We start from the raw sequence: 14,916 nt of genomic DNA on the forward strand, positions 1-14,916 counted from the left end.
CCACTGGTACAACCTGCACCAGGGCCCCTCTAACCCCAGCTGCAGCCCTGGGTTATATTAGTGAAGACGCAAGGCTCACCACTCGCGCGCCATCATGCGTTGAACCGGCGTTCACCTCCGTTCAGCTCCGTGTTTTGCTTTTATGCCACTGACTGGATGAGTCATGTGGCTACACATGCGGTAGTATGATTTTAAAGGGGAAGTATTAGGATTAAAAAACCGAAATAACCGACATGGGAAAATTAAGTCGGTTAGAGGTTCTGAATTTCGGTTTCGATTACTTTTCGATTAATCATCCAGCCCTATCTGTCAGGGTCCTGTAGGGGTGATTTACCGGTTATAACAGGTTTATTCAGTTAATCCCGTGTCCAACAAATTAGTATTGTCATGGTACAAAAACTATAGTATTCGGTACCGATACCAGTGAAAATCCATGGTTCTCGCAAAACACAAAAATATGCTAAGAAAACTTTTGCGGCCTAACATTTACAGATACTGGTCCATATGGAGATTTGATTTGATTAATTTATGCTAACTTTGACAAATTCCGTGGCTGTCCAAATTAAAATGTAAGTTTTATTTTCATGACTGGATTTTGATATTCCGTCTGTGTTTTCTGCTTCGCGGAAATCATAGCGCTGTATGTGTGAAGAACCGAGTTGACAGGGTACTCGGTACCACCGGTACTTAAAGAAACCTGGTACCGTGACATTTTCATTTTTTTAGTAGTGATGTACCAGGTCTTTTGACACTACATTTGAGTACTTTATTTTTTCAGGATTCTTTGATGAATATAAAGACCCAGAGATCAGAATTTTACTGTTTTTGCTGTACTTTGGATCAAATACATGCAGGCTTGATGAGCAGAAGATACTGCTTTAAAAACAATGTTACTGTTCAAAAATGTTTGACTGGTAGTGTATTTTGTGAATAAAATGGTGTATCCATTAATAAAACATCTAATCACTTACCTTTATTTTGTTTCTTATCCATATTAAATATTTACGAAAGGAGATGTTCAGCAGAATGAGGTGTCATTCAGTTAATTTTCATATAGTAATTAAATGGTAAATAAGATTTGTCATCTCATTTTGTGTGTCAAATATATTTATTTGTATAAATTAATTGTAATTACATAATATTTCCCAAAGCTGAAGTGATTAGACTACCTTTTATTTATTTGTTATGTATAACAGTATTTTAACTAATTGCAAGAGCTGAATAATCAATCAAATTCTATTTATTAATCAGTGAAATAATCGATGATAAGTCGATTTATCTTCCTAATAATCGTTAGATTAATCGATTATCAAAATAATCGTTTGTTGCAGCCCTAATTGCCGGGACACATTACCCGTGTATTTTCCAAAATAGCAGTGTGAAAGGGGGTCTAGATAAATATCCAGAAACGACCAATTGTGATCATTAGGTTTTTTTCCCCCATAAATATAATATTTCAAATGCATGCTAAAGGTGCAGTTGACGAATTTTGAGGTAAATGGATATGGACTTCATATCTCCCTAAACAGCATAATCTATATCAAATGAGTTTCAAAAAATAGGCCTAAAAATATGGTTAAAAGTCACAGATTATTTATAGTCAAACGTAGAAGACATACCACAGAAAGTATATTTCAAACCTCTGGGAAGCACCGGGTGTACCATGTAAATACCTTTTTAACATTGATTATTCTGTTTTATCTAAATCAGTTGTGATAAACTGGAGTGTATTCAACAAAGAACACAAGAAGCAGCCTTAGATGCCAAAGTATGCTGGAGATGGCAGGAGCAGAGTCCTGTTATTTATGAGACCAGGCAAACATCTTCCATTGCTCCATGGTCCAGGTCTGACATGTGCCCACACTAAGCAGTCTGCAGCTTTGCAGCCACATTCACAAACTAATGCATGGTGTGTTCTGAAAACTTTCTATCATGGCACCAGGACCTGCGCCATGTGGCTGCGGGACAGTTTCTTCCCTCAGGCTGTCAGACTACTTTATTATTAATAAAATAAATTGATGTTGCTATCATCTGATAGCTTTAATGAGGTGCTGGGCAAAATATGGGATGGAGACTATGTACTGCATGCATTAAATTCAATTTCAAACTATTTTATTTGTTTTTACTAACCTTTAAACATTTACGTAGCCAAAGAAAAAAAGCACAAGAACATGCACAAATGTAATGCATAAATAAAAACATTGAAAGAAGAAAAAAGGAGGAAAAGAGGAAAAAGCCAAGTTTCACAGACTGATAAAACTCATAGAATTATAAACAATTATACATAGACTGCCTATATAGAAGTATAGAAATCCGGGTGTCCTCTTTAATTATTTATAATTAGAACTATATAATTTTACCTCTAATGAGACATTCGAAAACTATCAAAATAATAGAAGCTAAAGTAAAAAAATAATAGTAATGACGCTTGTAAGACGCGCATGCGCAGTAAAGCGTGACGTCAAAATACATGACGTCACCGCGCTACAGTACGTAGCTAGGTCAATTTTTATTAATACTATAATTTGACATAAGCAAATCCAGAATATTTTTTTACAGTTCTTATTTAAATGATTCTTGGAATATAGTCAAGTTTCGCGTCCCCGTTTCTATAAGTGTCTACATGTTTTTATGGGGAAAAATAACACTGATATTCACAAAACACAAAGAACTAACATTTACACTATACAGATATCGCCACGATGACACACTAATACATATTACACTGATTAAAGCCACCATTCTTCACTATCAGCCATTGCATATCTTTTTTTAACCATTTTAGGGGGGTGCACCGTTCCCGGAAGTACTGCAATACCGGGTCGATGCGTGGAGTGGACGGAGCAAGCCCCTATTCCATCTCCCAGCTCCAAAAATCAATTTAATATATGGTGCCCGGGTAGGGCACGTATCAGATATTAAACTGATAAGAACAGATTTTTTTTTCTTTCGAAAAAGTTTTATTGTCACCATTTACATTTTTTCCATTTGCATTTTTACTTTCACACACATTTTTTTTTTTTCAAGCACACATTAAAACAAGCCATATAATATATAATAAATACACATGGTAAAATGAAAGAAACAATCATTGTTAAAAAAAATTGATTAAACCACAGTGTTTTGCTTGTTTTTAAAAGTCCATATTTGAGGTGTGTTTAAAAGGTGCGATCGGTTTCAAAAGTAAAATACAAATTTAAAAAAGCAAACAAGCCTCATATGCATGTTAATAAAACCAATTTCATTAATAAAACACAATAAAAATCAATTTATAGGATAAAAACCAAATAAAAAAAAAACATCTGTTGTGCAAGACCGGGGGTGAGTCCTTATCAAGTCGGTCTTCACCCCACTCTCCAGAACAGGGACATGAGATGCTGCTTTACAGGCTCAGCGGAGATCCCCTCTCCTCCGGCCCGCTGGCCCGCTGTTCCCGTAGCCAGAATGGTGAGGGTGCATCTACGGGCAGCCAGGGTCGGTGCCTGCCGGGACCCTCTCTGTGCGGCCCCGGCCCCCCCGTCCGAATATCGTCGTCCGGTACCCCTGCAGCATTGATGTTACCTTTAGCTCGCATGCATGGAGGGTTACCGTAACGCGTTTCCCCACCAGCAGGTTTCTGGTGGCCCAGATGGCATCCTTGATGACGTTGAGGGTGAGCCAGAGCGAGGTGAATTCCTGTGCTGTCATGTCCTTCAAGCCCCGGCCCACCCCAAGGATGGCGAGCTGGTACCCGAACTGGGCCCCACCTGCTGGTAGGCACGGGAAATACAAGGGGCCGGTCTTGGCCCACAGGTCCCGCGCAGCACCGCACTCCCAGAGTAGGTGGTGGACGGTCTCCGGGGAATTGCAGCCGGACCGAGGGCAGATGGGGTTTTTGGCCATGCCTCTGGAGTGCATAACCGCCCTGACCGGGAGGATCTCATGAGCCACCATCCATGATAAATCCTTGTGCCTGTTCTGGAGAGCGGGGTGAGCAGCGTTCCTCCAAACTTGTTTGGCCTCACCTAGTGTGAGGCCTGGAACTGGACTCACCGGTTCCCGGTCCTGCACAACAGAAATGAGAGACTTGTGTTTAGTTAAAATGGTGACATCTTCACTCTCTAAAAGATATTTCTTTAAAAATTTTTTTATAAAACTGTACTCTTTAGGCAAGTTAAAAGACACTGGGGTTTTCAAGTCTACTGGTAAAATTTTCAATGTTCTTAGGTAAGACCCCATCCAAAATCGCACCATTGCAGCCGTCTTGTTTTCTTTGGATGGGGTCATGGCATAACTAATGTGCAGGGCGGTGAAGCGGCTGCCTAAAAACAGGTGGGGGTCTGGGAGGCCTTTTCCACCGTTCTCTGGCCTTTTCTTGATGGTCTCCCTCTTCAGGCGCTCCCACTTGGACCCCCACAGGAAATAAAACACCGCCCTCTCCAGTCTCACCAGGAACCGCCGAGGTGGGCTAAAAACAGAACAGACAAGTAAAATCAGAGGTAAAATCACAGATTTAAAAATTAAAATTTTACCTTCAATTGTCAACTGTCTTAGTCCCCAAAACCCCAGTCTTTTCCTAGCTTTCCCTAGCAAGTCAGTCCAGTTGTCTCGTCCACCTCCGTCTTTATCAAATTTAACGCCTAAAATCTTAAAATCATTGTCTTTAAAAACCAAATCAAGTCCTCCTGTGTCCGCGTCTCCCCACGGCCCGAAGAGCTGGGCCTCGGACTTGTTTCTATTGAGTTTGGCGCCCGAGGCCCGACCGTACCAGTCAGTCAAGTCCAGTGCTCTTCGTATGGATAAAAGGTCCGTGGCTAAAAGAGTTACGTCGTCCATGTATAAAGCACAGGTCGCCGTCAGTCCACCCGTCCCAGGAACGTCCAGTCCTTTGATCCATTTGTCCCTTCTCAAGATCTGTGCCAGTGGCTCAATGCAAGCCACATACAGAAGAGGAGATAAAGGACATCCCTGACGGACACCACTGTGTATGTTCACAGCTTTGGAAAGATGCCCATTTATTAGAATTTTGCTGACTATTCCCTTGTACAGCAGTCCCACCCAGGCTATAAACCTCTCTGGAAACCCCATTTTCTCCAGTACCTGGAAGAGGTACTGGTGCGAGACTCGATCAAATGCTTTTTCAAAATCTAAATTTAGGACTACTAGCCGAATATTTCTGTCTCTCGCGTAACAGATGGCGTCTCTAATCAGCACTAGGTTGTCTGTTATCTTTCTTCCGGGCACAGCAGAAGCTTGATCCGGGTGGATCACGTCCTCTAAAACAGTCGACATGCGTGTCGCTAAAATCTTACTAAAAAGTTTACCATCAAAATTTAAAAGCGTGATTGGTCTCCAATTTTTTAAGTCAGTCCTGTCCCCTTTTTTGTACAGTAAAGACACTATCCCTATCCTAAAACTGTCGGGTAGTCTGTCAAGAGTCTCAAAGTTGTTAAAAACAGCCAATAATTCATGTGCTAAAATATCCCAAAAAGTAAGATAAAACTCTAGGGGAAGTCCATCTGCTCCTGGGGACTTCCCCTTTTTAAAACCTTTAAGAGCTTTATGTAATTCTAAAATATTAAAATCTTGGGATAAAAACTTATTTTGGCCATTAACATTCTTGACTAAAAAATTTAAAACTTCCCTTGCCGTATCGTCGTGTACATCTTTTTTACAATACAAATCCTCATAAAATCCCTCTACATTTTTTAAAATCTCTTCTGTTGTGTTTGCATCCCTCCCTCCTACCTTAACACTGGTTATTGCCCCTCCCCTTGTTATTATCTTTTTAAAAAAGTAACTTGTACACTTTTCACCTTCCTCTATTTCTCTTTCTTTGCTTCTTAAAATAACACCTTTACTTTGGATACGAGATAAAACTGACATTTCTTTTTTTACATCTGTTATTTCTTGGCTAAAATCAAAACCATTATTTAAAAGATTAAAATATCTTTGTAATCTTTTTTGCAACCCCATCATGCATCTCTTTTCCCTATTCTTTTTATCTTTCCCTACCTTCCTAAAAAACTGTCTTGTCCGGTCCTTTACCATTTCCCACCACTGTGCACGTGTCTCATAAAAGTCTTGGAGGGTCTGCCATTGGCTGAACTGCTCCCTATATTCTCTAACCACTTCTTCATCCACCAATAGGGAACAGTTCAGCTTCCACATCCCTCCTCCTACCGTCACACCCGGGGAAAGTGAAAGGGTGCAAGACAGCATCATGTGATCAGAAAAAAAGAGAGGGGTCAATGTTGCATCGGTTGGCGGGCAGTCCCTTGTAAAAACATAGTCAATTCGAGAGGCTCTGGCGCCATCACCACTGAACCAGGTGAAGCCCTCCTCTCTTTGATGCAGTTGTTTAAAACAGTCAACTAACTTAAAATCCTTGACTAAATTTTGTAATAAAACCGATGTCTTATCGACCTTAAAATCTTCTCCTACTCTCTTCCTATCTGTTTTTGATAAAACACAGTTAAAATCCCCTGCTACTATTAGGGGAGCCCTGCCTAACATGTGGGGCTGCAGGTCTTCTAAAAGCTCATACCTGTCATTTTTTTCTGTAAAACCATACACGTTAAGAACCTTAAAATCTCTCCCTAAAAAAGTCAGGTTTGCTAAAAGAGCCCGCCCTTCCCTCACCACAGTGCTATCCTTCACCGTGATGTTTGAATTTTTTATTAAAATAGCGACACCATCATTCTTGTTGAAGTTAGAGCCACTCCATATTGAGGGCCCCATGGTCCACATCTCCTCCAACTTCCTGTGGTTACTTAAAAAGGGCAGAGCACACTCTTGCAGTAAAAACAAATCTGACTTAAAAGACTTTAAAAGGGATAAAATGCTCTGTGCTCGCAAGGTGGACCTCACACTTCTTACATTTATGGTAGAGATAGTGAGGGCCATGAGCAGTATGGTTAAAACAGTATGAGACATTTAAACAGAAGACTAAAAGACTACAAAAATATGCTTAAAATCATGTTTTATCTTGTTTCACCTGCTCTTCCTTTCTCCCAGATGAACTGGGGCCCGGAGAGCAGGTGCTCGACACATCGGGTGCTACAGAGAAACCCTCTTGTAACTCCCTAGGCGACGATGTTCTTAGCTTGATGTGCAAAAAGGAAACCTCATTTGGGGATTCTAGGGGCCACATACGTTCTTGATCTTCCAAATCGGAACTATCAAGCCGCTGTGCTGCCCTAGCTTTTTTCTCCTCTGTTTCCACCAGAGGAGATCCCGCAGGTCTTTTTTGCACTTGAGCATTTGGGAGTGAACACTCAAATTCACTCCCACTGGATTCCTGCACCAAATCTGACACCGTTTCTAGGGAAGAGCTTGTTTCTTCCTCGCTCACTTCTCCTTCCGTGACTTTTTCCAGTTCAATATCTGACTCCGCCCCTGTGGCCGCCCCACTTCCTCCTTCCTGCCCAATCCCTGAGGCCGGCTGGGGATTTGAAATTCCCGCCAAAACCTCAGGGACCGCCTCCTCTTTCCTTTGTTCATTCGTTTGTTGCCCATGTGGGGCGGCCATTTTGAGCTTGTTGGCAAAACTTTTAGGGCAGTCTCTGTAGAGATGGTTTGTTTCTCCACAAAGATTACACCGTCTGCCATTGGTACAATCATCAAAACTGTGACCAATTTCTCTACACTTCCCACATATTAACTCTTGGCATGCTTCAGCGAGATGACCAAACCTGCAACACTTCCTGCAGAGTTTGGGCATTCCTTGATAATGTATGTAGCCTCTGTTCTCTCCGAGCACAATCATGGAAGGCAGATGTTTCAGGCCCTGGTAGCCCCCAGCGTCTTCCCATTGTTTAATGGGAATTCGCCAGGAGCATGTCCAAATGCCATCTTCATCCAACACTTTGACAGGCTGGCCTCGAACAGTGCAAAATCTACCCAACCAAACACAAATATCATCTCCAGTCACTGTTTCATTGAACATCCTGACAATCACAGTTTTAAGTGTGTTATCCGAAAGTTTCTCGACAGTGAACATGGAGAACTGGGCTTTAACTGAATCAAACCTTTGCCAAAAGTCATTAAGCAGGGAAGCGGTTTTAAAACTGACATCAAATCCTTTGTTCAAGGGCAGAGTCATCAAACAATTCAGGTCGTCAGATCTAAAAGCTAAGGTCTTTTGGATCAGCTTCCTTGAAAAGTCCATACGGGACATTCCAAGGAGCTTCCCCTCAACCTGCCTGAATAAAAAACGCACGCTGTGGTGCCTCCGCACGCCGGCACGGGCAGCCGACATGATGGAGGCACCAACAGCCTTAAAACTTAAAACAACAATAAATACAACAATAAATAACCAAATAAATAATTAAAAGACCTTACCTTAAAACTTGTTGGAGCCCGAAGCAGCAGAATTCAATGTACCTCTCGAAGTTGTGTGACTCAAGATATAAAAAGATCTCAAGTCAGGAAACCTCCAAGAGGCGATCGCAGTCTCAACCGTCCGACAAGATACGTGATCTTAGCCAAAAGGCCGAGAAGCGATACCTACAAACGGTCAACAGGAGGAACCACATCCTTTAAGACAGTAAATAAGACGACGGCAAGCATTTACATTTCTTCTTTTATCCTAAAAGATTCTTGTACATAATGTTATCAAGATTCAACACTCAAACTGCTACTTGTTAGTATAATTTAGATTTCTTTTTAAATTGTAATTTCTTCAACACTGACAGGAAGCGTCGATATTACAATAGGGTGCGTGTTTGCCAATCAGAAACACGAATACAATTCCAGGAGTATTATATAATGAAGCTACTGTCATCATGAAACGTATCAAATGGAGATGAAAATACAAACGTAGGACACGACAGCAGAGGTAAAATACACGGAATCTATTCCGTTTATGTGAACTTATGGCTTCAAACACAGAAATGGTCCGCCCCCCAGTGGACCAAAAATTAACTGCAAAAAGCTGCCACCAACTCGACGCTGATGCAGGTCAAAATAACTTATGTAACGTTACAAGACATATAAAAATATAACAATACTTAGAGGAAATAGCTTTGCCACAAAACAACAATATAACTAAAGAAATTCTTGCATCGTGCTTTTTCCTAAAGATAAACCGCCTACAGCCACACGCAGCGTTTCTTTCCTCAACTGTTTTAACACTGCATCAATAAACGTCAAAAACATCTCACCTGAAGTTCACTTAGTTACATGCACACACAATCAGCACATAACCACGTTTAACAGTTACATCTTCGAGTTGGTACGTTTAGAAACGTAACGTTACTCAACTAACTTCTACAAGCACACCTAGCAAAATGTCTTAGGCCTAATTATATTCATCTTCATGCTAATTCCATAATTGTTATCGCAGGTAATATCATCCACCAACCTACAACTTTTGTCATATAACGCAAGTTAAAACAAAACCTCGATGTTATAAAAAACATACGTTTTGAATTCAAACAACTTGTCCAGTGTTAACTGGATGACGTTAGCAGAATTTAAACTAGCAACGTCGAAAACCAACCAAACAAATTGTCGACACCTTCGACAAAACTAATCCAATAATCATTTGAATTCGATTCGTATGAAGCAAATTTGATTTCAAATCAAAGAAATTACTCACCTTCCTTTGATTCCCGAGCTGTTTTAACACTTGTTAAGAATAACTTCGCAGCACCAAAACCTCACGCGAAGTCGCGGGCTCTACAAACTCACGTGCGCCCCTTAATTACGTCACATAAATTACGTTTTCTTTTACTTGAGTTTTTGACTCAAAATCTTGGTCTGCAGGTGTTATTAAAAACATATATTTTATCAACTTTTTCATTTTCGTTTTTTTTACAATATTATCAAAAAGTCTAACATTTACATTTAGTAATTTAGCAGACGCTTTTATCCAAATATCTTTTTATCCAAAAATGAGGACAATGGAAGCAATCAAAAATCAACAAAAGAGCAATGATATGCAACTGCTATAAGAAGTCTCAGTTTGCTTAAAGCAGTACACATAGCAAGGTTTTGTTTTATTATATAAAAAATAAAACTAGATAGAATATAAAAATAACAGAGTAAACTAGTGTTAGAGGCCTTTATTTTGCTTATGTTAACTGTATAATAAATAACAACAAACTTTTATAGTGTAGTGTGTGTGTGTGTGTGTGTGTTTATGTGTTCCCTGGTATTCCCTACATTATGTCCCAAGTATTATAACACCAATAAATATAGAAATATTTTTTGGTCCCCATGAGGAAACAAGCCTTTAAATCATACTCAAGTTTTTTTTTTAACCAAAAATGCTCGAAGTAAGGGTAGGGTGAGGGCAAGGTGATAGAAAATACAGTCTGCACTGTATGAAAACCATTATGGACATAGAATATCCCCATAAAATATGTAAACTCAATTTGTGTGTGTGAGGTCATTACCAAGATATAAACAAGATGATGTCCCTTCAGTCACCACAACAGTCTTTAACCCAAACCACTGTTTTAGTTATAAAAGCCATTGCTGAAGACACACGTCTCTTAAGTGTTACAGTATTTCTGTTATGTTAAATTCATTTATAAGTGTTTTAATCATGCTTGCTTCAGTAAAGATGGTCGAGTGAATAAGAAAAAATAAATAAATGACAATCCAGAAGTATCATTACCCTTTACAAAAGCATTATACATTAAGTCATATAATTATGAATTTATCAGACGCTTTTATCCAAAGCAACTTTTTTTCTCCTAACATGTGTTCCCTGGGATACAAACCCCCAATCTTGTGCTTGCTAATGCAAGAGCTACAGGAACACTAGATACACTAATTGCCATTTATAACACAAGATATTATAAAACAGGGCGTTGTTGTTCTGTCGGGATTTATTAAATGGCTTTACTGTCCCCACACACCTTACACTGATTAACTAGCCACAATATACATGTTTAACAGTAATTAACCAAAGCAGAAACTTCATCCACCACCAGCTATTATGTTAACACACCATATATGGCACTGATAAAAGCACTGTAAATATTGTCAAGTCTCAAAGGGCATTTTTTGGTATCAGTCAGAGCCTGTGCTGCACAGGGAACACAGCCTTCAACAATTTCTCCTGATTTATTTATATTTATATTTCCATCGCAATGTGTACTGGAAAGTGTGCGCGGTTAGTGGGGCTAATACTTCTGCCTTCAGCTTTTTTGTGTATAATAGCAAATATACTTTTATTCTTCCCTAATGGAGAACAGTTGGAACCTAACCAGATTTCCCTTCAAGTCTGGCTTATGGGAGGTGTTCTTGGTGGAGGATTAATTGTGAGTAATTCAGATTTATCTCATCATTAATGTGGTGTTTGTTTCCTGAGAAAACAAACCTGTCTTGTTATTATGAGATGCACTCTTAGAAAAAAAGCTACAGAAGTTCTCACCCGGTTGGTAACTTTTCTGAAAGGTACAAATATGTACCATTAAAGTACAATATACACTTTAGGTTTTAATATGTACCTTTATGGTCCTTATATGCCCCCTGTATGAGTAAATAAGGTGAGAATGTGTACCTTTTGAAATGGAACAACCCCAGTGACAGATTTTTTTCTGAGAATGTGTGTGCAGTCAGTAAGAATTTTATTATTTACTAACCTAAACATGAAATGACTTGTCCTGGGGTTTTAGAAGTGAAGTGGTGTGACATCTATATTATACCGTACTCAGAATTTGTGCTCTACATTTAACCCATCCAAGAGCACACACACACCCAGAGTAGTGGGCAGCCATTATTGATTTAGTGTACACGAAGCAGTTGGGGGTTCGGTGTCTTGCGCAAGGGTCTCACCTCAGTCGTAGTATTGAAGGTGGAAAAAAAGCAAAGGTCATTCACTCCCTCCACCTACAATCCCTGCCGGTACCAAGACTCAAACCCGTGTACTTTGAGTTACAAGTCTTGACTCTTTAACCATTAAGCCACAAACATCAGATACTTCAAACACACTGCTACAAGACTTTCTGTGCCATTTACTTTATTAATGTATGTATAGGATAATATATGGCACACCAATCAATAAAGAGAATTAGAATGGCTGAATTATCAATATTAGTCAATAAAAATAAAGAAACCTTAGAACTAAGAAACAAAAGTAGAATGACTGCGATGAGCAAGTACAGTTATGAAGAACAGTGGTCCATAATGCAGAGCTTCATATGGTCAGGATGCATTAATCCTGTGGTTACGTAAATTAGCTCAACTCTCATTTCTCTCATTTTTTCAAGCTCAATGTTCATTTCAAGCAATAATTGCATTTACACACAATCATGCTAAGAGCAAGTAAACATATTACAGAAAAAGTAGAGTGAGTTATCATTTTGAAGAAACAAGCACTCTTAAAAATAAAGGTTCGAAAAGGGTATTTTTTCACAGTGATGTCAGAAGAACAATTTTGAGTTCTCCAAAGAAACATTTGAACAGATATTTAAAAGAACAAATTTTATCATTGTGAAGAATATTTTAATAATCTGAAGAACATTTTTCCACTATAAAGAATGTTAAAAGTTCTTCACGGAATCATAGATGCCAAATAAGAACCTTTTTTTTTAATTAGTTTATCATAGAGTAAGTAATTAACACAGATAACATTTAAACCGCTTTACAGTAACCTTTATCTCCTTGACATCACAGTTAATGATAAGTTAATTTACACTCACTTTTATTGATCAGATGATGTGTCCAAGCTGCTCAGCCATCAGAGCTGGGGGCAAAGGCTGTTGCGGAGCAGGTTGCTGTGGAAACCGTTGCCGTGTGGGTAAACCTGACACAGAAAAACACCTAAAAATGTAACCATGTAACCAAAAATGTCAAATCACTATCGATCACAACAGGAAGCTCACTGGAGAAGCTGTACAGTGTTTATATTTTCACCACAATATTTTCACCACTTAGACAAAAAACAACATTCTCTTTTGTATATACACAAATGTATTGTACAGATAATTTACAAACAGTGTATATATAACATATTTTGATTGTTTAACACAGTGATCTTCAAATCTGGCTTGCGAGATCCACTTTCCTGCAGAGTTTAGCTCTAACCCTAATCAAACACTCCTGTGATTGCTAATAAATGTCTTCAGGGTCATTAGAAAATCACAGGTAGGTTTGTTTGATTAGGGTTGGAGCTAAACTCTGCAGGAAAGTGGATCTCACGAGCCAGATTTGAGGAACACTGGTTTAACATTTCATGCTGTTTTCTTTTTGCTCAGATGCTGAACTCTGTTTTCTCGTCTGTATTTGGCATTGCTGGGTCGGTCTATTGTGCCTGTGTTGCCATTGCAGCACTCGCTGTTGGGCCAAAATGCCAAGTTGGGATTAAAGAATGGGAATATCCCTTTGAGGGTACAGTAGGGTAAGAACACCTAAAACCTAAAAGAAAAATGAAATAAATGCAATGAAATTGCAGCTCTTTGTGTGACCACTAGATCAGGTCTTAGATCAGGACCTCTTCTAAAGCTCCTTCTCTTTTCTTTTTGTCTCGCTGTAACAGGAACAGCAGTTACCTAGCGGATAAGACTATATGGTCCAAGTGTATCTTTCCTGAGAATGTGGTTCTCTGGCACATCGTGCTGTTCTCCATACTTTTGGGTCTGTCTCTGATCCAGATGATGCTCTGTATCATTCAGGTTGTGAATGGATGTGTGGGCTGCCTGTGTGGAGACTGCCGAAAAAGAAAATCGGTAAGTTTTATGTAACAGCATTTACACTAACATTGAAATAGTTGTGAGTTTAACTGCTTGAATGAAAACTACATTTGAAAGACTGGCTTGTAAAAGAGAATCACTTTTTTGCTGTCTACTAAACATATCATTGACAGCATGGACGATAGACTGTATTATAACCAGTTACCACTGTAGTCTCTGAGGTCAATGCTATAGACAAACAAATGCAAACTGTGTAAACATTAAGACCTCTCAACACTAAAATAATAATGAGATGCCCCATTCATATATTGGTAATGATCTCTGTTCTCTGTACAACAGGATGAGGGAGGTCTGTAAGATCTGCGGAGGAGGAAAACAACAACAAAAAAATACAAAATTATTCAATGTTGAGTCCTCATAACAGGACAAGATCTTTCATACAACACTAACAACTTGTAATCCATGTCATCCCTAAAAAGTGATGTTGTGCGTAAATGTAACAATGTAACTTTATTATGTTAAGTGCTATTGTAGCAGTACATGATAACCAAATATCAAGCTATAGGTAACCTTGCTTTTATGATAGAAATTGTGTAGAAATGTAGAAATTCTTTGTACTTTTTTTTATATAAACTAAGTGCATTGTGGAATACAAAATCATCAGGTCCTAATGATTCAAAACAACATTCCTTCAGAATAAACATAATTTGCTAACATTTATTTAGTCTGTCATGAGCCATAAAATTTAGTTTTGTGTCATGACTTATTAACTTGAGTAATATCTATCTTTAGAGTTGGCAATAGATAGCATGAGAAAAATATTTCCACTAGTCTACAGGTTACAGAAATACACTGAGTGCTTTCTTTTTCTGGTGTTCTTTGGCAGGAAGCATACATTTTTTTTTTTTTTTTAGAGTCTGCATTTGGGGTGAGACTCTGAAACCATGGGCTGGCTGTTTTCAATTTGCTTTTTGAATGGTCTGATAAAGTCACCACAGTCCTTGTTGCTTTGCTCCCTTCATCTCGACACATGTGTCATTCACTCTTTTCACTACTCACTGCTTTCACTATTGTAACTCTGACACCAGAACAAACCGGATCTTGCAGCACACACAAAAAAACAGTTAGTCAAACCCCCTGTTGGTGAAAGCCAGACCTGCAGCTGTGAAAATATTCATACATTGAAACCAGGGAGTGTTTTAAGAAAATGGGACATTTTCAAAAAGAACAGATTCAGATTCGTTTAAAGTACCAATTAATGTCTGTATGAATTTATGAGTCTATTGACCCT

At 39.0% G+C, this 14,916-nt stretch overlaps 1 protein-coding gene and 1 pseudogene across 1 annotated transcript; one reads left to right on the top strand and one right to left on the bottom strand.

The window, feature by feature from the left end:
* Positions 1–2,784: 2,784 nt before the first annotated feature.
* Positions 2,785–2,962, bottom strand: LOC132112468 (U2 spliceosomal RNA; annotated as a pseudogene).
* An 8,041-nt stretch (positions 2,963–11,003) lies between these two features.
* On the top strand, positions 11,004–14,341 carry LOC132103166 (transmembrane 4 L6 family member 5-like). Its single transcript, XM_059508036.1, has 5 exons — positions 11,004–11,252; positions 12,649–12,729; positions 13,191–13,333; positions 13,472–13,661; positions 13,965–14,341. Exons 1-5 carry the CDS (start codon positions 11,082–11,084, stop codon positions 13,980–13,982), a joined length of 603 nt encoding a protein of 200 aa, XP_059364019.1. The 5' UTR covers positions 11,004–11,081; the 3' UTR covers positions 13,983–14,341.
* The last annotated feature ends 575 nt before the right edge of the window (positions 14,342–14,916 follow it).

The sequence above is a fragment of the Carassius carassius genome, chromosome 2, assembly GCF_963082965.1.
Source record: "Carassius carassius chromosome 2, fCarCar2.1, whole genome shotgun sequence".
NCBI classification, from domain to species: Eukaryota; Metazoa; Chordata; class Actinopteri; order Cypriniformes; family Cyprinidae; genus Carassius; species Carassius carassius.